This window comes from Aspergillus viridinutans (genome assembly GCF_018404265.1).
Source record: "Aspergillus viridinutans IFM 47045 DNA, scaffold_2, whole genome shotgun sequence".
NCBI classification, from domain to species: domain Eukaryota; kingdom Fungi; phylum Ascomycota; class Eurotiomycetes; order Eurotiales; family Aspergillaceae; genus Aspergillus; species Aspergillus viridinutans.
Window position 1 is genome coordinate 2,856,697 of NW_025091218.1, and position 21,470 is coordinate 2,878,166.

At 49.3% G+C, this 21,470-nt stretch overlaps 7 protein-coding genes across 7 annotated transcripts; 5 read left to right on the top strand and 2 right to left on the bottom strand.

Moving 5' to 3' along the window:
• Positions 1-2,141: 2,141 nt before the first annotated feature.
• Aspvir_004509 (FTFMHR domain-containing protein) lies at positions 2,142-4,911 on the top strand (the record flags this gene model as incomplete). The annotated part of the gene is made up of 3 exons (XM_043267735.1): positions 2,142-2,274; positions 2,345-2,399; positions 2,466-4,911. The coding sequence occupies 3 exons, from the start codon at positions 2,142-2,144 to the stop codon at positions 4,909-4,911; spliced, it is 2,634 nt and encodes an 877-aa protein (XP_043123670.1).
• Positions 4,912-7,322: 2,411 nt separating this feature from the next.
• On the top strand, positions 7,323-10,286 carry Aspvir_004510 (uncharacterized protein; the record flags this gene model as incomplete). Its single annotated transcript, XM_043267736.1, has 7 exons — positions 7,323-7,351; positions 7,415-7,501; positions 7,564-7,690; positions 7,761-7,938; positions 8,003-8,593; positions 8,643-9,193; positions 9,261-10,286. The coding sequence occupies 7 exons, from the start codon at positions 7,323-7,325 to the stop codon at positions 10,284-10,286; spliced, it is 2,589 nt and encodes an 862-aa protein (XP_043123671.1).
• Positions 10,287-11,177: 891 nt separating this feature from the next.
• On the bottom strand, positions 11,178-12,745 carry Aspvir_004511 (adenosine kinase; the record flags this gene model as incomplete). The annotated part of the gene is made up of 7 exons (XM_043267737.1): positions 11,178-11,220; positions 11,391-11,504; positions 11,572-11,909; positions 11,971-12,312; positions 12,378-12,528; positions 12,598-12,613; positions 12,694-12,745. 7 exons carry the CDS (start codon positions 12,743-12,745, stop codon positions 11,178-11,180), a joined length of 1,056 nt encoding a protein of 351 aa, XP_043123672.1.
• Positions 12,746-13,079: 334 nt separating this feature from the next.
• Aspvir_004512 (DUF1770 domain-containing protein) lies at positions 13,080-13,832 on the top strand (the record flags this gene model as incomplete). Its single annotated transcript, XM_043267738.1, has 3 exons — positions 13,080-13,388; positions 13,481-13,675; positions 13,785-13,832. The coding sequence occupies 3 exons, from the start codon at positions 13,080-13,082 to the stop codon at positions 13,830-13,832; spliced, it is 552 nt and encodes a 183-aa protein (XP_043123673.1).
• A 538-nt stretch (positions 13,833-14,370) lies between these two features.
• On the bottom strand, positions 14,371-16,606 carry Aspvir_004513 (uncharacterized protein; the record flags this gene model as incomplete). The annotated part of the gene is made up of 5 exons (XM_043267739.1): positions 14,371-15,276; positions 15,329-15,697; positions 15,757-15,886; positions 16,001-16,170; positions 16,274-16,606. 5 exons carry the CDS (start codon positions 16,604-16,606, stop codon positions 14,371-14,373), a joined length of 1,908 nt encoding a protein of 635 aa, XP_043123674.1.
• Positions 16,607-17,871: 1,265 nt separating this feature from the next.
• Positions 17,872-18,890, top strand: Aspvir_004514 (60S ribosomal protein uL2; the record flags this gene model as incomplete). The annotated part of the gene is made up of 4 exons (XM_043267740.1): positions 17,872-17,920; positions 18,026-18,517; positions 18,596-18,681; positions 18,753-18,890. The coding sequence occupies 4 exons, from the start codon at positions 17,872-17,874 to the stop codon at positions 18,888-18,890; spliced, it is 765 nt and encodes a 254-aa protein (XP_043123675.1).
• Positions 18,891-19,724: 834 nt separating this feature from the next.
• Positions 19,725-20,486, top strand: mpt (putative DNA repair and transcription factor Ada; the record flags this gene model as incomplete). Its single annotated transcript, XM_043267741.1, has 1 exon — positions 19,725-20,486. One exon carries the CDS (start codon positions 19,725-19,727, stop codon positions 20,484-20,486), a length of 762 nt encoding a protein of 253 aa, XP_043123676.1.
• Between the last annotated feature and the right edge of the window lie 984 nt (positions 20,487-21,470).

Sequence of the window (21,470 nt, forward strand, 5' to 3'; positions counted from 1 at the left end):
TTATCACCATAATTGCCTTCATTGATTCAATTCCAGTGAGCTATTCTTAGCTTGCGGAATCAGTGTTGGTGGGTTCAAACTTCAACACTAGGTAATTTTGACATTGGATCGTCATATTCATCAAGCGCCCATCGCTCCCATTTGGTAGGTTAGGATGGATCTTAAGTTCGTCGGAGCCATCTACACAGAATTCCCTGTCATGTCCCTCGGTCTAGATATCCCCTGGAAAGACTGGGATCCTGATAAAAGCAGCGGACTATGCTCCTCCATATTCAAACTTTTCCCAGACTGAGACAGACTGAATACTATCTGCATTACAATCTTTCGGAATGACGGACAACACATCCAATACTGTGTTCATTCATAGGTAGTTCGGATTCCGTATTCCAACACGATGGAGTTTACTTTGTTGGGCCCACATGCATTTTCATACGAGCTGTCTATGGACAAACGAGAGTTCAAGAACATCAGGATCAGGCCGACACAGTCTCGCCTGCGAGCATTCAGCAGTCCTATACTGTATCCGCGCGTTCTCCAGATCGTAGGAGAAAGCTATGAGATCTTCTCCTTTTATTCATGGCCCCCTTCTCCTCGAAATAAAGCTCTCATCTAGTGGCTGAGAGGTCCAGCTTGGGCGAACTGTCTTGACCCGTATGTCCAGGCACATTAAGAGCTCTCCATGGGTTCCGCCGTCGCCTTGGGATTCAATATGCATCCCTGACTCAGATTCGCTGCTGATTTGAACCTCCCATGCCGGCTTTACCGAGACTTGAAGCTCAAATCACACGGTGCTCGTTCAATTTGTATCTCTGCCTCGCCCTGAGGCCGTGTCTCTCCATATCAGCTGGAAGCTAAGCACCTCAGCTCTTCCGCGTGCAGGCCTGAGAACGATTGAAATCACGACTCAATGGCCTGGCATTCCCTCAAATCTGTTCAAGCTGACGTGTAGAACATCGGGGGGCGCGTTCCTACCACACCTTGGCTATCCCTTGAGTAGCTGTATTCATGTACGTAAACTCCCACATGGACCTAACGGTTCTCTTTGGAGAAAAGATGAGTGACTGGTTTTGCAAACCAGAAGTAATGATGATTGTAGTATGATCTAACTTACAAGCAGAAGGATTGGTGTGCTTTGCCCCAGCATATTTCTCTTCCTCCCGAGTAGCGAATGTTCGGAAGTCATGGCCAAGTAATGGTTGTCTTACGGATTGAGAAGGGACCATTTATAAATTTATTTCACTCACTCATTGTCCTCTGCATCGTACACACCTTTTCTGACGGAGAATATCGAAGTGCTGTAGGTATTGTTGGTGTTGGGTGCTGTGCACTACAAAATATATAATTTGTCTTTTTTCCCGACCTGATATGGATCGATACTTTCCAGTGTTCTCTGGGCCTTTTGATAACGCGAATCCATAGATTACAGCCGAGGGCCACATGGTGCAGTAGTATAGGTATTCAGTTTTTGAAATAAAGAGGAAGAAGCCCATGTGGGCTTCGTCATCACCATCCAGTAGCTGAAGTAGCAACCAATGGGCCATAATGCCATCCATCACATTCTCCATGTATACCACGGTACAAGGTAGGTTCTTGCTGTAGTGACCATTTGGCCCTTTCCCCATCTCTTCCGTTCACACTAGACACCCGAATATCTAGAAAGTCTCATCGAGAGTTATATGAAGAAAGAAAGGTTAGATATTGAAACGGCAGGAGCGGCAGGAGAAGCTGGCACTCTCATAAACCATTTTATCTCCGCACCAGTGGGGATGGCGGAGTGCAAATATGCAAAGGATGGAGTATCTACCGTATCAGTTGCATGTCAGGGACGGAGAACTTTACAATTTGTTGAACGAACATGAGTTACATTCTTCTTTCAGAGCGTTAGATAAATATATATGCCATCAATGACATCGAATGTCTACCTATGCGACATTCGAGCAATATCATTATTATCAGCGTGGCTGTATGCTGCTCTGGAAAGAAATCCCTTCAGTGCGGATGGACCATGGCTTCACGTGACCGACTGTCCTTAGGTTCTTTACAGCTAGTAACCCCCCTCATGCCTCGACCCCACAGTTTTTCTTCCCCGCTCGTCTGTTGCTCATCTGTGAGGATATGCTCCAATTCCAAGGCAATTCGCCATGGAGGAAGAGAGAACTGTTCAAGGTAAAGTGAAGAAGAAAAATGCCACGCCACATCGAAAGTCTTTGTCCTGCGAATATTGCAGCAGGTCCTTCGCTCGCTTGGAGCACCTCCAACGACATCTCCGCACTCGTTGAGTAACCCTGGAATTGGCCCTGTGGGTGCGCTGAGGAATAACGGAAATGCTAATCCATTATCGTAGACACGAAGGAAAAACCGTTCTCATGTGACATATGCTCCAAATCATTTGCAAGGAGGTAGGCTGTTATCTTACGTTGCATAGGTCTCGACTGGCACTAACAATATGAGGGAAAACTCTGTAGCGACCTACTTGTACGACATGAGCGCTTAGTCCATCCCGCCGAGGCTGCGGCCGGTCGAGAACATCGAAACCACAGTAACCATGAGGTGCCTTCGACGCCGTCCTCTATGATACAGACGGCCCATCATGAGTCGCGAATGCTCGAGCTTGCAGATGCAATACCAGTCCAGCCACAGCCCATCCCGCCGCCTCCGCCTGAGGTCCATGTCCAGCCGGCACCGATAATAGAGACAACGCATTTCAACCCCTCATGGGGATACGATCTGAATCTCCTGTCTCATGCTGCCAGCCATGTAGCTCTTGAAGGCCAACAGGAAGCTCTTGAGTCGATGCGAAAACCTTCACATACCGTCGGCCCTCCTCAGCCAATCCCTCATGTCACGGACAGGCGAATCACCGAAAATTACGGGCTTGAACCGTCGATTCTTGATCTCACTGACTTAGGTGATCCGGTCCAAGACTTCACTGTCTTTTTAGAAAGCGTTGGTCTCTCATCCGACTGGGACTCGGGAGTGTTTTCCACTGTCGAGGAACCCATGCTGCCAACTACTCTCTCGATTGACTCTAAGCCATCTCTTCGTGAAACGTCCAGACTAGGGACAGAAATCATGAATGACCCGCGCTCGGCCGACGATCCTCCATCGTTCTCAAATTTTGGATCTCGTTTACCTTCACTGCAACCCGAATCCCACGAAGTGGATGATCGACTAGGTTTCGGCGACGATGGTCCACGTCCGGCATGGGATATCTCAAACGCTGACCGCCAGATCTTCGTTTCCAAACTTGAGGAGTTTGCTTATATTCTCCCGAAGGGCTTTGTACCTCCATCAAGACACGCTCTGTCTCGCTTCTTTGCTGGCTATATCAACGGACTGAATGAGCATCTTCCTTTTATTCATGTCCCCACACTTTCGGTTGCCAAATGCTCTCCTGAGCTGACACTCGCACTAGCGGCAGCAGGGTCGCATTATCGATTCGAAAACAATCGAGGAATTGACCTATTTCACGCAGCAAAGACAATACTGCTCGAGCGCCTCCGAAGAAGAGACAGCAAGCAAGTGCCATGCCCGACATGGAATTTTTATTCTCCCAGTTCCGGATTCCACAACTCGCGCGGCTCGTCGGCCATGTCAAATCATGCTAGTAGCCCTTTCCAGCAACAGCAGCAGTCTATGCCGCATCCTGTCGATCCCTCAATTTACGTATCAGATGATTCGGATGCTCATATGGAAGTGATTCGTACTTTCTTGCTGCTCACGGTTTTTGCATCTTGGGAAAGACACCCCGAACTCCTTCGGGAAATTTTATCGTTGCAAAGTACGTTGGCAAGGCTCGTTCGAGAGCATGGACTCGCCGAACCAGCGACCAGTCCTGACCCAAATAGCTGGGAGGAGTGGATACGCAGAGAGGGCAACAGACGCACAAAGCTCATCGTCTACTGCTTTTTCAATCTACACTCCATAATGTACAACATCCCCCCTCTGATCCTGAACGCGGAGTTGAAATTGAACATGCCATGCTCTCACGACGTCTGGAAAGCGAGCAATGCGTCTCAGTGGAGACGGCTCAGTCGCACCCGGCCCGGGGTGGATGTTCCCTTCCAGGAGGCATTCGCCAAACTGTTCTTAAAGTCGAGCATCTCGAACTCTTCGGCACCAATCTCGCCACTCGGAAACTATATCCTTATACACGCTATTATCCAGCAGATCTTTTTCGCGCGTCAACTCTGTCTATCTGCGCCCACTATGCAAGGCACAAGTCTCAGACCCGATGACTTGACTGTTTTAGACAACTCTCTGAGCGCTTGGAAGGCATTATGGAAACGCACTCCAGAATCCAGCATTGATCCTCAGAATCCAGCAGGGCCGATTGCGTTCACCTCTACTGCCCTTCTAGGACTCGCTTACATCAGATTGCATGTTGACTTGGGCCCTTGTCGTCGTCTGATCACTCAAGACCCAGTTCAGATTGCCAGGGCCTTAAGCGAGTCCCCGCCCATAGCAAGGAGCCCACGTCTCATTATGGCCTTACTGCATTCTGCCCATGCACTCTCCATCCCCGTACGTCTTGGAATCGACTTTGTGGCGAGAACCCATTCGTTCTTCTGGAGTATTCAGCATTCCCTTTGCAGTTTGGAATGCGCTTTTCTCTTGAGCCGATGGCTTCTCTCAATACCAGCTACGCACTCGGAGCAGAGGTTATCAGACCATGAAAGAAAATTACTTTTGTGGATCAAGAGCATGATGGACGAGACTGACATGGCCGTTGACCCGCCAGGGGCGCCCGATATGGAATTTATGGCTAATCCTTACAAGGCCAAACAACTAAGCGTCGCTATTGTTCGCGTCTGGGCAAGAACCTTCAAGGGAAACACGAGTTGGGCGATAGTTGATTTGGTTGGCTCAAGCTTGGATGCTTATGCAGATGTCTTAGGAAATCAGCTATGAATTCAGGTATACGTTTGTCCGTCCGTTTCGGAACCGGTCCGCATGCAACCTTCCAGACTCTGACAGATGATCTGCCCGCTGGGGAAACCCAGGCCCCTGCGAAGAAGGAGTATTGCAAGCGTCCTATGGGATTTCCGAACCTGTTAGGGTACCCTACCTTGTTGACTGCAAAGTGAACAGAATCGTTAGTTCCATCGCGGCTCACTGGCCTGCGAATCATTGATGCTTTCAGTCTCATCGACATGGATGATATGTGATGTTGCTATATACCCGCGTCTATGAATTTATCTCTCATCTATTATGTTTCTATTTTTGTGCTTGTGGCCTTTGTTCTTGGTACTTTTTCTTTTCACCTGGTTTGGGGCGTGTATAAATTAGTCAGGATGCTCATACACGATGAAGATGCGGTCATGGCCTTCCAGTCTTTTCTGGCCATAGCTCCAGAGCAGCTTGTCATTGCTGCTGAAAAGGGGATTGGGTGGCTCCAGAGAACGAGAGAAGATCCGAAAAGTGTCGTCTATACTGGCGTTCTCGCTGCGTCGAGCGGTCGGTTTGTCTTGTTGTTTTCAGTCCCAGCGGTCAGATTGTCGTCAACATACTTGTATGTCTTTAACAGGAGGAGAAGACTATGGGGTATTCTCTCGCTTGCCTCATTGCACTTATGTCCGTGTTGCGCAACCTTGAGATGCTGAGTCGTTTTCATGACGTATTTTTGCATTAGTCTAACAGTGGAATAAAGTATTGTTACATGGATTCAGTCACCTCAGGCTTACTCCCGGTTTTCCTCTGGTTTCTACTAACACTTGCCGGGACAAATTGCAAGGCGGACATGGACTCCTCTAGTTGAGTGATTTCCATGTCCTCCCGACTTACATGTCCCACGCTTTGTTTGGACACTGCATGAGAGACCGCATGGGAGTGCGATTCGGATGTCTTTCGGTTTCTCAGCCTGCCTTCCTGCAGTGATGGCGCGGTAGCCGACATGCGTCGTCTGTGTGTATTTGGTGATCTCAGCATAGATATTTGCTTATCGATACCGTCATTGACGATGTAGAAATTGTACGTCTGTGACTTAGGTATTAGATACAATGGGAATCACGATCGTTGAAGGAAAATATACCTTTGGAAACATATGTTTATCAATCAAGTGCATCCGTCGCTTTTGAGGTGTAGAGCATTTCCTGTCGCAATCCTCGATGAAGCAACTGTACTGCATCACAGGGGCTCTCGTTAGCCGTGATCGTCGTTACACAGTAATTGATTCTGAAAACAATGTTCACAGGGCTGACGGACAGTTTTCTCTCCCTTGTCTCTCTTCGCAGCAACGAGTGGATCATGATTCTCCTCGATATGCAGATTCAGGAACCGATCTGTAGGGAAATTCTTCCCACACTCTGAACATCGGTTGACGTGCGTTTGCAAATAGTGTACCTCATAATCTTCATAGGAGGAGAAGGAAATGACGTCCCTATGGGGAGGAAGTGAACAATGCATCACTTCGACAGCAGGCTCGTCCGTGTCTTGCAAGAGTATCTTGGAACGTTCACAAGATGGCGCTGAAGACGCTGGGGACGGTGATCTTGACCAGGTCTCAGGTGATTGACCCGGTGAGGGGGCCCTTGAGACGCGAGGGCGTTTAGACATGTCTTAAGGCTTTCCAGCTCTGAGTTGGCTGTTCTCCTTTTAATTTTCTAGGGTCAATAGTGTCGTCTGGTTGGTGGGCGAGAGATGCGGACTGGGACGGTGGGAGAGAACTCCTGCAGTGCTCATTGGTATTGCTTGCTGCGCTTGGTTGAAACGAGAAAATTTTTCATTGTGGTCTCTTGGTTGTGATTTATCTAGAGTATATGTTTTAAAATGAGAGTGGAAAGAACTACTATGACAACTACATGAGGGGACTGTTTGATTCTTCTAGTTGATATGAACTTGTAAATGATGGGCATTAACTGTATCTTACATACAGTGATGTAAGCCGATTACTTACCAACTGAATAATGCATGCATAAATACACCAGCCACAGAGGCACAGACCAATCAATGCACTGCAAGCCACAGAACAGTGCCTACTGCCGACTCCTCCACTCCACTCTCCATCCCTCATTATTTCTTTTTTTGCGTGACGGGCATCCAAAAAGTTCCTGTGATATGGGATTTGCATTCCCATGAGCGGTGGCCTCAACCCCTAGTCATCCATCTTCGCTCAGCTTACTTCGTCGTCACGTCTTCCTGACTGACACGCCAGCAGACTGTTCTGCAATTCCGGCCATTCGTCTTCTTTAGCGCCCAATCGCCCATACTACTGATGGATCGTTCACTACTTTCGTCGCCCGCAGACTCTCAGCCAGCCATAGCCATCTGACGGGCGAAGTCAAGGGTGGAGTGATACAGACACGATCAAACCCACCCTGAGCATGGCGTCCGCTTTTCAAAATGCGTGGCAGTTAGTACTTCAGATACTTTCCAATGCAACAGAATGGCACATGTCTGATTCGCATCACTACAGGACTGCGCTTGAAGCCGAAGGGAAGCTTCTAAAGAGCCTTGCCGAGAAGGAGCCTACGTTTACCGAAATCTCGCATTACCTTTCCGAGTGAGTCCATAAACTGAGGCTGGCTTGTTTTCTTTGCGCACACATCTGACGGTCCGTCGCAGGTTTCGCACCGCTTGTCAGAATGCCATACTCCAAGACTTTGAAACATCTCGCTCTATCGATGTTGAAACCCGACTCTGGGATGCACATGTTAAAATTAACACCCGGTTTCGCAAACTGCTCTCCCGCGTGAGTGTCTCAAATTGTTTGTATAACATCGCGCACGCCGTTTACTAACCAATTGTGGCTTGTATCATAGTTTCGCGAGGAGAATGCGAAGAAGAAGAAGCCGGTAGAAAGACGCAAACTCGAAAAGCATTACCTTGACTTTATCAAATCCAGCCAGAGATTCTATCGAGCATATATACAGCAGTTGTCGTCGCACTTCGGATGTATCCCGGAGCTTGAAAAAGTTGCGCGGAAGTTCAACTTTGACAGTGAGCAACGTCGTCCCCGTCATTTCCAGGGCGTTCATTGAGACAAATCTTGTTACCTACCTAGATCTATCGGCGCAGCCTCCAGTCGAGGCTTCTGACACTTCCCGTGCGAGTGTCCTTCAATCATGCCATTCAACACTTATCCGTCTTGGCGATCTGTCTCGCTACCGTGAGACCGAACTGGTGAGCAAGGACCGCAATTGGGGTCCCGCTATTGGCTACTATGACTTGGCTATAGCCATCTACCCTGCTTCAGGCGCGTCGCATAACCAGTTGGCAGTAATAGCCCTCGCTGACGGCAATCACTTGCGGGCCACTTACCACCTTTACCGGGCCTTAGCTGCCCAGGAGCCTCATCCATCTGCCAAGGGTAACTTGGAAATCGAATTCAGAAAGGTGCGCCATGCTTGGCGTAAAAGAGAGTTAATTCGTCCCGAGGATGCAGGGATTCCAGGCCGAGCGTTGGCCCCTTGGTTTGTTTATCTTCACGCCCAATGCTACAAAGGAAATGATTTTCCCGAGCATGATGAGCTTGAGAGTGAAGTACTGAACCAGCTAGCCGTTGACTTGAAGGAGCGCTCACTTGAAGGGACCCTTCAAAAGTTCTGCCTCATTAACATCGCAGCAGAGGACTTCTCGTGGACGCAGCCCGATGGTAAGCCCCCTCACGTCGCATTTACTGAGACTGTTGTTGATGGATTCAGAAGAGTCAGTGTCCAATTCGCGGCTATTTTTTCAGCGCATCAACGTCAAGACATTTTTCACGCTGCTCCAAATCCTTCTAGCAGAGCTGGAGAAGTTTGCGGTCGAAGACTCGCTCAGCAAAGACGCCAAGAGCGGGCCAGACAAGGTCACCGCTGTTGCACGCCGCGTACTACCTGCTTTGCGACATTATAGTTCTTGGCTCCTTATCGTCAGTCATTCACTGGTGGCTCATAAGGAAGAGAAGGATACTCCTCTCGCTGTTCAAATTACAGAGTTTTGGAAGATCTATGCCAATACGTTGAGCCTCCTCGCATCGACTTTCGACGTTGTTCATCTCCCGGAAATCGACTATCTCTTGGAAGAAGACGAGGAGACTCTGGGGTTTGCGCCGCTCAACAAAGACGCCGCGTCCCGTCGCTATTTGAGTGCTACTGGCCAGCAGAAGCCCCGAATGACCGATGTCGGAGTCGAAAGAAGTCATCCCAACATTGAGATGCTGTACCGGATCCGTGAATTCGTAATTGACGGCCTTGATCTAGTTGTGAGCAACGTACGAAGTGTCCTGCTGGTCCTTTTGCGTCATTTGATTACTTACTGATACTGTTCTGCGATCTCAGAGAATCCCTATAGCCCTTGTGGATGATGAGGATAAGAAGACCTTTATCTACAAAGAAGAGGGCCTTCCTTCCCAGTTCTTCGCCAGCCCCTCTGGCCATCATAACACGCTCTCCACGGCGAGCGTTGAACGAGAGGATGTTCAGCAGGTGACCAAGGACGCCAGTTATGTTGCGGATTCAAGGAGCACTTTTGGAGGTTCGCAGTCTGCGTCTGCTTCAATGTCCGCAAATATGAATCGCATTGTCGAAGGTGTCGAGCGACTGGTTGAGTCGGACACTTACGAAAACGCTCCTGCACTTCCGGACCAGCTGACTTTCCCTCGAAGCACCAATCAGCAACCAACAACTAGCAATTTCTTCGAGTCAAGCCGCAATTCGAGCCTTCGCGAGACAGATGCCGCTGTTCGCTATCCTCCGATTGCTCCTCCTGGCCTCCAGCTCTCAATGCCAAATCCCACAGCTGGGTCAGCAGCTCCACTGTCCCAGTCCTACACGTCTCGACCTACCCTTCCTGGTATCCCGAGTATTTGGAGCACCGGACTGTCGCCTGACATCGGTGGATCCTCCGCTCCAAGAACGCCTCCAGGCTTGGGACAACATCCGGGTCAAGCCAATACAGCAGACACGAGAAGCCCAGACCCTCGCCATGCATCCCATGATATGACTACAAACGAGCTCATCTTCCGGAAAAGCCTCGTTGGACAAACATCAATGCACAACCTTCTTGGTGGGTCAAGCTCGATGTCCCCTTGGATGTCTCCCTCAAATCCTGCAGCTCATCATGATCTGTCGGGAACGGGCTGGGATAGAAGTCCTCCGGGAAGAGCGGCTTCCCCTCCTTCTCTCGGAGTACCAAGCCAGCCCATGTCAAGCGGCTTAGCAAATGCATCATGGGCCAACGATGCGTTCCTGGCTAGTACATTATCCTCTGGAGCGGGCTTTCCCAGTTCTGGACCAACCAGTCGTCGATCTGCTTCCCATTTCGGCGCTATCGGGCAGACTCCATCTTACGGTCAGGGCGGGTGATTCACACGAGACCCCTTGGTTTGTGAATTGACAACAAGACCAGAGGCCGCGGGACGCGGTCACAGCCCTCTTAAGCATCGTTCAATCCGGGAGCGGGCGAATCGTCCGGTTCTGATTCGGAGAGCAAAGCGACAACCTTGCTCACGATCATGTGCACTGTTTTCTCCCTCAGTCTAGCTCCGGTACAATGCTGGGACAGTTTGTTGGCTATTGAGCAGCTTTGCATCGCGACTGTTGCTGTTATCTCACACAAGCTGACTAGGTCATGCAATCGCTCTTCTATCCCACCTTCCAACAATGGTGACGACGGCGTCCCGTCGATGGGACCGAATGTCGGATCTGCTGAGAATCAGACAGTTGACTTCAGGGAAGACCTTTGGTACTATTTCAAGCTGATGGAGACGGCTACTTAGAATAATAACGAGCCATGCTATCCTTTGTACTTCTTCGGGTGCTTTCAAAATTGTGGAAATTGATTAGCTTCCTCTTTGCTGTTTGTTAGGAGAGAGCTATTTGAAATTCCAATGCGAACATCGTCAAATTTCTGTCACGTCCAAGTCAAAGACTTGAATTTATGGCTCATTTCTATTTCTTGAATTTTGAAAGTATATAACACCGAAAGATTCGTTCATTACATCGTTGTTGAGAACGTCACCAGTCTGCGGGTTCCGCAGTATTAACGGTACCCTAACTCGTAAACCTGCGCAGTGTTGTACGCAATCTTTGGAGGAAGTGATCTTAAAAAGAAAAAAGAAGAAAAAAAAGTCTAAGACGTTAAGTCAAGGACAACTGGGTATAGAGGGTTGAATCATCCAGAAATATTTTTATGCTGCAAGCTCGCAATAGCCCATTATGGCTTGCCGGGCGTCCATATAATAAGTGGTTGGTATTCTATGAGCGGCTGGGGGTGTAGGTCTTCTTGGGGAAGGGGAAGCTATATGGCAAAGTCATGTTAGTCGTCATTCATTGAAATGATTCTTGCACCGTTGTCCACCAGCACAATAATGAAACTGGACGCAGCTTGGAAACGGACGCGGGCCCTCGAAAATATGGCCCATTTTCGACAGGACCTCGGTACAACAGAAAGATGAATGAGAAACTTACGAAGGTCCCAGCTCTTGAATGCTCAGGCTGGCGAGCCACTGGCCCATATCCATACTCTCCTCAAGAGATTTGTTCAGAACAACACCGGCGCAGAAGCCGCCAGCGAACGCATCACTACAAACAACACCCGTCAGCACAAATTTTCCGTTGACCATTAGCAGAATGGCTGATGACGACTTACCCAGCGCCGTTGGTGTCGTTGATGCTGCTCTTGGGGATCTCGTGCACAGGGAACTCCTTGACCTCAACCTCACCGTCTCGCTTAACGGTAGCAGTAATCGTGGGCAGAGTGCCTTGGGTGACAATAGCAACTCTGGGACGGCTGGTGTTCTTCTTGGGAAGCTGAGCGAGCTTCTTCGCAATCTCGACGACATCATCCGTACCCCATTCGTGGCTCTCGGAGTAGGCGCGAGCCTCTGTTTCGTTGCAGAAAGTGTAGTCGGTGTAGGGCAGGACGCTGTCAAGCTGGTCCTTGAAGAACTGGGGAATGAAGGGGGCGGAAAGGGAAAGCATGAAGACCTGAATCGCAAAACGTCAACCTCAATTGAGCAGGATGCGGAAGGAAGGGCATCTTGCTCACCTTGTTCTTGGCAGCAGCCTCCTCGGCAAGGGCCAAAATGGCAGGGACGCAGACTGTCAGGTGGTATCCACCAACATAGTAGTACTGAGCCTTCTCGACAAGAGACCAGACGTGAGGCTGCTTCAAGTGGTCAATCTTGTACTCGTTTGCCGCAGCGAGGTGAGTGCACATGCTACGGTTGTGACCAGTGATAATGACGCCGCACTTGCCGGTGGGCTGGACATCGTCCACACGATACTCAGTATGGACACCAGCCTGGTTACAGGCCTCCTTGAGGATATCCGCGTACTTGTCCTTACCGACGCAGCCAACGTACATGACGGAGTTCTCGGGGAGTATGTACTGTTAGGTTATATCCTCGATCAGCAATGGCCTCAGACTGAAGAAAGGTGATCTACACCGCATACCTGGGCACCGCGGGCGGTGTTCTGTGCAGCACCACCAGCAATTAACTTAGCATCACGGCCAAGGAGCTCATCGTAGAGTCCCATGTGCTTCTCCTCTGCAAGGATGGCATCGTTGTCCTTAAGACCGTACTTTTCCAGAAGAGCGGCATCACTGTGCGAGGTTCAATCAGTTGATATCCAATTGGTTTAGACTTTCCGAGGTCGTTCATCAGTGACGTACCCGACGGCTTGGATATCTAAGATCATTCAAAGTCAGCATACTCAATCAACGTCCGATAGTTGTTGTCCGTTGTCGGAGATGTGAAATGACACGCACCTAGGAGAGGGTTCTCCAAGCACAGAAAAGGGTATCCCTGAGCAGCGGCCATTTTTTCCTGTTGCAATTGACGATACGATATGTATAATGGGAAAATAGAGGAAGCGGAGTGACGAGCAGTAAGAAAGAGAAGGAGAGATGAGAACTAATATAGTAACCTAGGCGGGGTGTTTGAGGAGGGGCAGACAGCGAGGTGGAAAGGTTTACCGTAGTGAGATCGGCGGCCGGCGGCCAGTTGCCCGTCCAGGCGGTCCTTATGATTGTTGCGTCAGGAGACTGGATAACCTCCAAAGTCCGGTGTACCTACACAAGAACAACCCCCGATAACTGACATCTACAAACTCACTCGGAATCCTCATTTATATAGCATCATCCAATCTCTCAACATGGCCGATCCAGCTTTAGAACTGGCAGAAACCATCCAAACCGCTTCAATCAAGCGGGATCCATCCCCGAGACACGACATCAATCCTCCAACCGCCGCCTCGGAGAAGCGACCAGTGGCACAACGCTCTTCCTCCGAAGCTGACAGCATCCCTTCTGATATTGTTGACCCCAGTCGCATGATTAGACCCGTTCCACGCCGTCATACTCTTCCTCCTTTGCCCGATCTGCGGTTCGAACAGAGCTATCTCGCCAGCTTGCGAGGTGCCGAGACATGGGGACGAGTTGCATGGATTACCATTCGGGACCAGGTACGGATACCCGACAATGAGTTTAGGGATCTCGTTGTCGCTATGTGAATCGAAACGCTGGAATGCTGATGGAATGGGCTGCAAAATATTAGGTTCTTCTACCACTCATCCAGGGTACTCTTTGGACGCTTGCGCTGTCTGGCTGGCGTTACTGGAACCGCACAGCTTCTCTCAGTGGCCAGACGCTCGGTAGTAGACTACGAAGGTGGTGGTATGAAGTCAATAATTGGAAGCTTCCTCCCCTGGGTACAACAAAGGACCCTCGACTTGCTTCCAAGGTCGAAGACGTAAGTGCACATCTTTCAATGTGGTCAAACGAGACATTGGCGCGAGAATATACCTATTTCTGAGATATGGTTCAAGAATCAAGTCGATCTGCAGCTGACGTTCTCGGAGTTCTTACAGTTCTACACGGCGCAATTTTCGAATGCGGGTGCAGACTAAGCTCTCTCTGCATCACTTTTCCATACTGGGACGGGGACTCGCATTGCATTATTGGAGTTAGGGATTTGGCGTTCTTTTATTCTTCGTTGTCAATGACTTATATTGCATGGCATAATCGATATGCAAGCAAAAAGTCGATCCATACTTCACAAGTCTCGTCTAACCTTTTAATGCGTCTCATTCCGCCTCAAAATAATATACATTTAGCGTAGATAGCAGGTGTTGAATTAGCAGTAGTCCTTGCGCCTGGATCAGTGGCCGAGTCCTGGGCTCGGTGTGACATGTCCCCTGAGCCTCATATAAAATCATCCTGCTATAAGAACCATTGCGAACTCCAGGTCAGATGGACCTTTGAACGTGAACATACCGCTCAATAAAAGCCTGACAAACTCTCGATGGAAACAAACTCCTGTTTTGCCTGAACTCGTATTAATTGTTTCCGGAAATGGCAACACTGCGCCATAGGACACTATTCGAGTGTCAGGTGAAGACATCGCTTTTGGTAAGAAACTTGGAGTAGCCGTGATTCAAGAAATTCTCAACCCGTCTCATTTGGAGCGTTGATGGGAGCTATTTGATTTCGCGACAAGTCGGCTCCGGAAGGCTGTTCAGGACCCTCGCGCGTCTCTCGCTGCTGACCGTTAAGCTCATTCAGCGGATCGACCTTCTGCTCATAAATAGCCGTGTTCATCGGCACAATGCTGGGCATTTTCCCGACATCCACAGTCGGGGCTTGCGCCTCTGCCGTATCTGTCTGTCTGTTGGTCTCAGAGTCCGGCACTTGACTCATAGGCTGAGTTTCAGGGGCTGTTAACGGGTCTGCTGTGTCTGCTGTGTCTGCATGCGCACTTTGAAGCCCCCCCGCCGACGGCTCCTCGACAGGCTCGTGAGGGCTGCTTGGTAGTTTGCCCTTGCCGTATCTCAACTGCACCACCAGACTCCGATCTTGTCCGTTTAAGACCGACTCGTCTCCACTCAAGTCGCCTTCATCGTCGCCTTCGAAATCATTGTCTTCCTCTTCCTCGCCACCCTGCCACTCATTTCCACTGGAGTGACCAGCGTCCGACTCATCGTCCATGTTGTAGTCCGTATAGCCATTTGCTCGAGTCGCCCGAGACCTTTGAGGTCTACCGGTTTCTTCGGCTTCCTCGCCACGCTGGCCACTAAGAAGGCTCTCGCCGTACAGGCCACCCGCTCGTGCGCGTATCTGCCTACCACTTGCTGTATATCTGGGTCCCGCAGGTTCTGCAGGTGTTGAAATTCCGGAAGCGTTCCGTGTCGATCGTCTTGTTGAGGGAAACTCGTCGGAAAATATATCCTCGTCATCGGAATATGTGTACTTGAGCTTCTTGCCACGAGTCCGGCCTTCGTACAGTGAAAACCCGGGCTCCGGTCGAGCGAAGGCGGCTTTGCGGGCAATGCGATAATCCCGTCTTTTGCGTTTCTTGCAGGTTGTCAATAAAAAGGTTAGACCACGGGCGGCGATAGCAGCTTACCTCCTCGGAGCCCTCAAAACGAGGTATGGAATTCTTGATCCGCTCACTGAGCTTCTTCGCATGTATACTCTTCTCTCCATCCAGCTTGTCTGCGACAGCCTTCAACTCGGGTATACTCCCAGCTAGACTCCACCACGTAACGTTCTTAAGGGCCGGGTTGCTCTCGCGATATAACCTGAAATGTGTATCATCCAAACCCTCGACCAGCCAGTACCGACGCTTCAGGCCGTCACGGCCCCACGGTTGGACTGAAAGCGGTTGGTTCAGATCGTCCTCATGGCGGGCTTGCTTGTAGGATTCTTTGATCTTGGCTTGAACGGCTTCAGACGAAGAAAGGGACCAGAGAATCAGCGACTTCAACAAGGTCAACTATTAAAATTATCAGTGCCCTGGACTTGTAATGAAATATCCGCATCGCATTGGCATACGCGTTCTTCGGGTGACATTGTTGCAAAGGTGCGACCCCCATGAAGGGGGTTCTTTCCTTGCCAAGCCTTGGGCCATTGGGAGGCATGTGTTTGAATTGCCTCTTCAAGAGGTCGCTGGTAGTGGGCTCGGCTGTGAATCAGCGTGAAATAGTTAGTCCTCTATCTGGTCGCAAAAGCCTTGCACGAGCATAAGGAATAAATGGTGCGGTAGCCATCTGATGGTGTAGGGACCAGGTGCTCATACTCAACATCCTTCTTCCGATTTAGCACGAGACCGAGCAATGCACACAGAAGCCTCTCAATATAATCGCCTGGTGGAAGCTCCACGACACCTCTCTCGATATCCTGGGGTCCAAAGTGTGGCGTCGATCGCGGGAAGGCCTCATGAAAACGCGCGCGGAACATCACAATAAACTATAAAGTTGCGACAAGTTAGCAAAGAGGCTGTAGCGAATAGTTTGACGCGTCAGACTGTCGATGGGAGCTTCTGTAAGCTCAAGCGACTGTCTAAACTTACTGCAATGGCAGGATTATCAGCTAGAACATATTCATGAGGTGGTGAGGGCTCCCGTTTCGGCGGCGGAGACTCGGATTCCTTCTTGAAGTACTTGGTGATGCCAACAGGCTCATCGAGAGCCATAGGACCAACCTCATCTTCTGAAGGAGGCGCTGACGATAGCGACGAGAGATCTGAGTCGGAAAGAGACATGTTCGACATCGTTGGGGTGCTGTCTCGATGTGATGCATTCGAGGACGAGGTGACGGTGGGCAAGTCCGCGCCACGAAGAAGTTCCCTTACTGACGCTACTCGGTTGAAGCGCGGCTTCCACGCGCCTGAACTGTCCGGCATTATGAATGGTACCAGTTAATATCAGGCAGTGACTAGTTTTTTGCTCAGGAACACTCTAGTCTCTTATGAATTCACTCAAAGATAGCTATAAAGGTGCAGATTCTAGGTGCACCATTCATACAAGCATACAACTGAGCCTAGGGAATCGAGATACTGAAGCAGATTATGTGCGTCATCACAGGGGCGTTCCCTAGAATTGAGCATCAACCCTAGCCAAGAAGGTTTACACTCCATGAAAAGACAACGAAAATGACGAAGGTCGACTGAAGACCATCATAAATTTGATCAACCAGGGCCACTCGGAGCATCACATGATGAGCCGTCAAGGAGGACGTACGGGAGGGAGAACGATTCAGACATGCTCCAAACATATCTAATCCTCTTCCCTCCGAAAAGCATACTGGATGCAGACATTCTGCCTTCTTGTCAAAAGACACGACGAACTTTCAGAAGATACTGAAATTCTCAAAGTTTTGAGATGCATCGTGGCAAATCTCTCCACAGCTTGGGCCTGTCAATGACAGAAACCCATCGGAATGCCTATTAGCTCCGAAATTGCGGCAACAATACCGATTCTTAACTGAGAGTTGTGCCTGGAGGGTACTGTCAATAATCTGATGTTATCCAGAAGATTTGAGGGATAAATGAGGGGTTCGGAGCAGGATTCGCCATGTCATTGAAGCCCAGCTTGCCCTGTACCCGGAACCACATATTTTGTCGCAGGAAATAAGCGCAAATGCATCTCATCTTGGATCCATCCGAAACGAAATCCCACGCATTATTTAAGTGAGCACATTAGGCCAGGGGTTGCTCGAGAAAAAACTGTACAAAGACTGCACCAAACTTTATTGACATATCGAGGATTGGCGTCAGCCTTTATTAGACAATCCATCTAGACTCCTATGGAATGAAGAACGATGGCCACGAAGACCACACGCCTAGAAGGTCCATTATCCCAGGGGTTGAAAAAGGGCACCAGGTGATGATTTGTATTTGAGGGCTTCTACACGTAGGTCAAGACGTCACGTTATCCGCGCGCAAATCACAGCCGCGCCAGGGCCCAAAATGGCGCTAGCGCCAACTCGGTTAGATTAGCGATCTCGCCCTAAAGCCCACACAGCCCATCCTCCGACGAATTCTCAACACCAACCCGACAAGCCCATTTTCGATTTGAGGTACGAGCAATTGATAAACTCCCACCAACGGTCGCCGGCGGTCTTTCTTTTGAATACTAACGCAAAGGTTTCAACATATAGAAAGTCGCCATGGGTCGTGTGATCCGCAATCAGAGGAAGGGTCGTGGATCCATTTTCAGTGAGTGCGACCGCAATGAAATGAATAACCTGCATGCGAGACTTTGCAGGAACTTTTACACTCGAGAATCCAGAAATGCTGATTGATATCTTTGTACGTCTTCAGCGGCTCACACCCGTCTCAACAAGGCTCCTGCCCAGTTCCGCACGCTCGACTTCGCTGAGCGCCATGGATATGTCAGGGGTGTTGTGAAGGAGATCATCCACGACCCCGGCCGTGGTGCTCCTCTCGCTAAGGTCCAGTTCCGTCACCCTTACAAGTTCAAGCTGGTTACCGAGACCTTCATCGCCAACGAGGGCATGTACACCGGTCAATTCATTTACGCCGGAAAGAACGCTGCCCTGACCGTCGGCAACATCCTCCCCCTCGGCTCCGTTCCTGAGGGTACCGTCGTTAGCAACGTCGAGGAGAAGGCTGGTGACCGTGGTGCTCTTGGTCGTACCTCTGGAAACTACGTTACCGTTATCGGCCACAACCCTGAGGAGGGCAAGACCAGAGTCAAGCTCCCCAGTGGTGCCAAGAAGGTTGTGAAGAACACCGCTCGTGGTATGGTTGGTATCGTCGCTGGTGGTGGTCGTACCGACAAGCCTCTGCTCAGTATGTTACTCCGACTCTCAAACTCCCGTTTAGTGTGGAAAGATATGAAGGGCGTCGATTGCTAACGAGTATCTACAGAGGCTTCTCGTGCCAAGCACAAGTTCGCTGTCAAGCGCAACTCTTGGCCCAAGACTCGTGGTGTTGCCATGAACCCCGTCGATCACGTAAGATCTGCCCTTCACTTATTTTATATATATTTTTCTCGAACAATACCTGACAATGATTCTCTCTACAGCCTCACGGTGGTGGTAACCACCAGCACATTGGTAAGGCCTCGACCATCTCTCGCTACGCCGCCCACGGTCAAAAAGCCGGTCTTATTGCTGCCCGGAGAACTGGTCTGCTTCGTGGTACCCAGAAGACCAAGGAATAAATGTGATCTTGTGCGGAGTTTTGTTCTTTTTGACGGGTTGAAAATGCTCTTCTGCTATGAGACATATGTACTTAGGCGACTGCGGATTATCTTCCACACGTCCTTAGCGAATTCAGGTTGTGGCCAACAAAAATTTTTTCATGATGACCAAAAAGATCAGAACAAAAATGGGTTGGAATCCAGTGTCTCGGGAGGCATTACATGACCGCATGTCTCAGCAAGAGCGAAAGAGCCCCCCTGGTAATCAATGAAAATTCCCTTTTCTCATTTATTCGGTGTTCAACATGGTGAGCCTCGTGCGGCATCAACCCTCTAGAGTCTGTGCACACTTAACCTTCAGATCAGAGCAGATGGCTCAGAATAGACTACTGCAGTTGCTGCATTCCTACCAGCATGGAGAACAATGGCCTTCTTTCGGCTTCTCTCAAATGTACTTCAACCGCTGAGGCCATTCATTCTCGGAAGTTGACCTCATCCGACGTTTGTAGCCGAGATATAAAGCCAAGTTTCACTCGACTCCCGTTATGCTCTGTCCTAGACTTGTCGATATTCTATAATAGCCAGCCCTTGCATTCCTCCTTTCTAAACGACCACTTGCTCTATCTCACTGACTCTGTGTCTGGCTGGATACAGATAAGGGAGGTCGGATACCTACTGGATTCCGTTAACTGATGGAAACGAGGTTCTGCTCTCAAAGTGACCAATCAGCAGCGCAAGCTGCACAAAGAAGGGTTGTCGTATTCCATGAGCAACACCAAGCGTTGCAAAATCCCATAATTCATCACTAGCATCTCTACTTGCTCTTCATCTCATTGTTTGCTGGGATACCTCAAAATGCATGTGGTCGATAATTCAAATGATGCCCCGCAGAAGATACTCCCGCTGGCCAGGGCCGCTAGACCATCCACATCTGCTGCTGCACGTTGGCAAGCAGTTGTAAACCGCGATGCAACGGCCAACACATTCGTCTACGCCGTCCTGACAACAAAAATATACTGCCGCCCATCCTGTCCAGCTCGCCTTGCCCGCCGGGCCAATGTCAGATTCTACGACACACCCTCACAGGCAGAAACAGCAGGGTTCAGGCCCTGTAAGCGCTGCAAACCGGAAACGCACTGGGCGGCAAATCCACAAGTCCAGATGATACAAAAGGCTTGTGAAACCATCAATTTGGAAGTCCTAAATGGCTGCAAACCGACGCTTCAGAAGCTGGCCAGCGAGGCCAACCTGACGCCCAGTCATTTCCATCGCATTTTCAAAAAGGTCATGGGCGTGACGCCGGGGCAATACTCGGCTGCTGCTCTGGATTGTCGGAATCGAAATGTCTCGGTTGACTCTGGCCTAGGTGAAGATTGGAATGTGAACCGGCCGCTTTGTAGCGATAGCGTCTGCTACGAGCCTGACCCATTCGGCGGTTTGGATGATTCCCGTGCTTCGACCACCAATGATGCTGTTGTTTGGAATGAATTTGATGCTATGTTAGCTGCGGAGAATGAGTATATTCTGTGGCCAGAGGAAGTACAATGGCTATCAAGCTCGTTCATTTCGACCAATCCCACAATGAACTCTGCTTCTGCTTTCAGCCTCCAGTGCTAGTAAGCCCTGAGATGGTACTTGAGAGAGGGGGGGGGGGAAAGAGAGAGGGGAGGCAATTCTATGATTTAACGCAGATTGTGTTATAGTTTCGCTTATTATCATGAATCCTGACCTATGGTCGATGACTACTCAGGTGAAAATATGCTTGAGGTCTCCGAAATGCCACTGGATATACAGGAGAGCCTTTCTGTATGTGAATAACTAAGAGCACAGATGAGCATCTCCTGTGTACTCTACGCTGTATGCTATATGCTTTAATTCCTTGTACATTTGACATCATAGGAACACTTGGTTAATGACTTTTTGCGCTGAGGTTGGAAGACCGTTGGAGCTTATGCGTTGGTGTACAGTGTATACACTTTGTGAACTTCACTGTATTAATAGTTTAAAATTCAATACATACATATGGTCCTTCTTGGTGAGGACACATATAGAATATGACATGTTATTATTGAGTTCTTTAAGAATGCATTACAGACTGTCTAACTTTGCAGTGTTTAATCAGGTGAAAGCAAACAACTATTGTATATCACACTCCAATGTGAGATATATTTTTCATTCTTCTACATACTTGCAGCTCCTGGTTTCCATGAATTATAGAAGACATTGTATAGTGAAGTTTGTGCAATCTAAGCTTTCAGTTCTTCGAGCATCAAGTCTACCAATCTACCAGCTTTAAATATATTTCTGACTTGGACCGTACATTATTGCAGTCTCTGGCTCTCCCTTTGTACCTCATGAGGCGTTTAGAGTACTGTACGGTATAGATACAGATAGGTAAAGGTAGCTTGATTTGTTCTGTAAATAGTATGGTGGCAAAGCTCCGTCCACTTTTGAACTTTTGAAATTGCAATCCACCAGTAAGGGACTGTCATCCTCAACAACGTCCCACAAGCGGCCCACCAACGCGTGTACAGGTTACTGTGTAGACAGATACGACTACGGCCAATGAAGCCTAACAATAACAGTACAAGACTCCAGGCT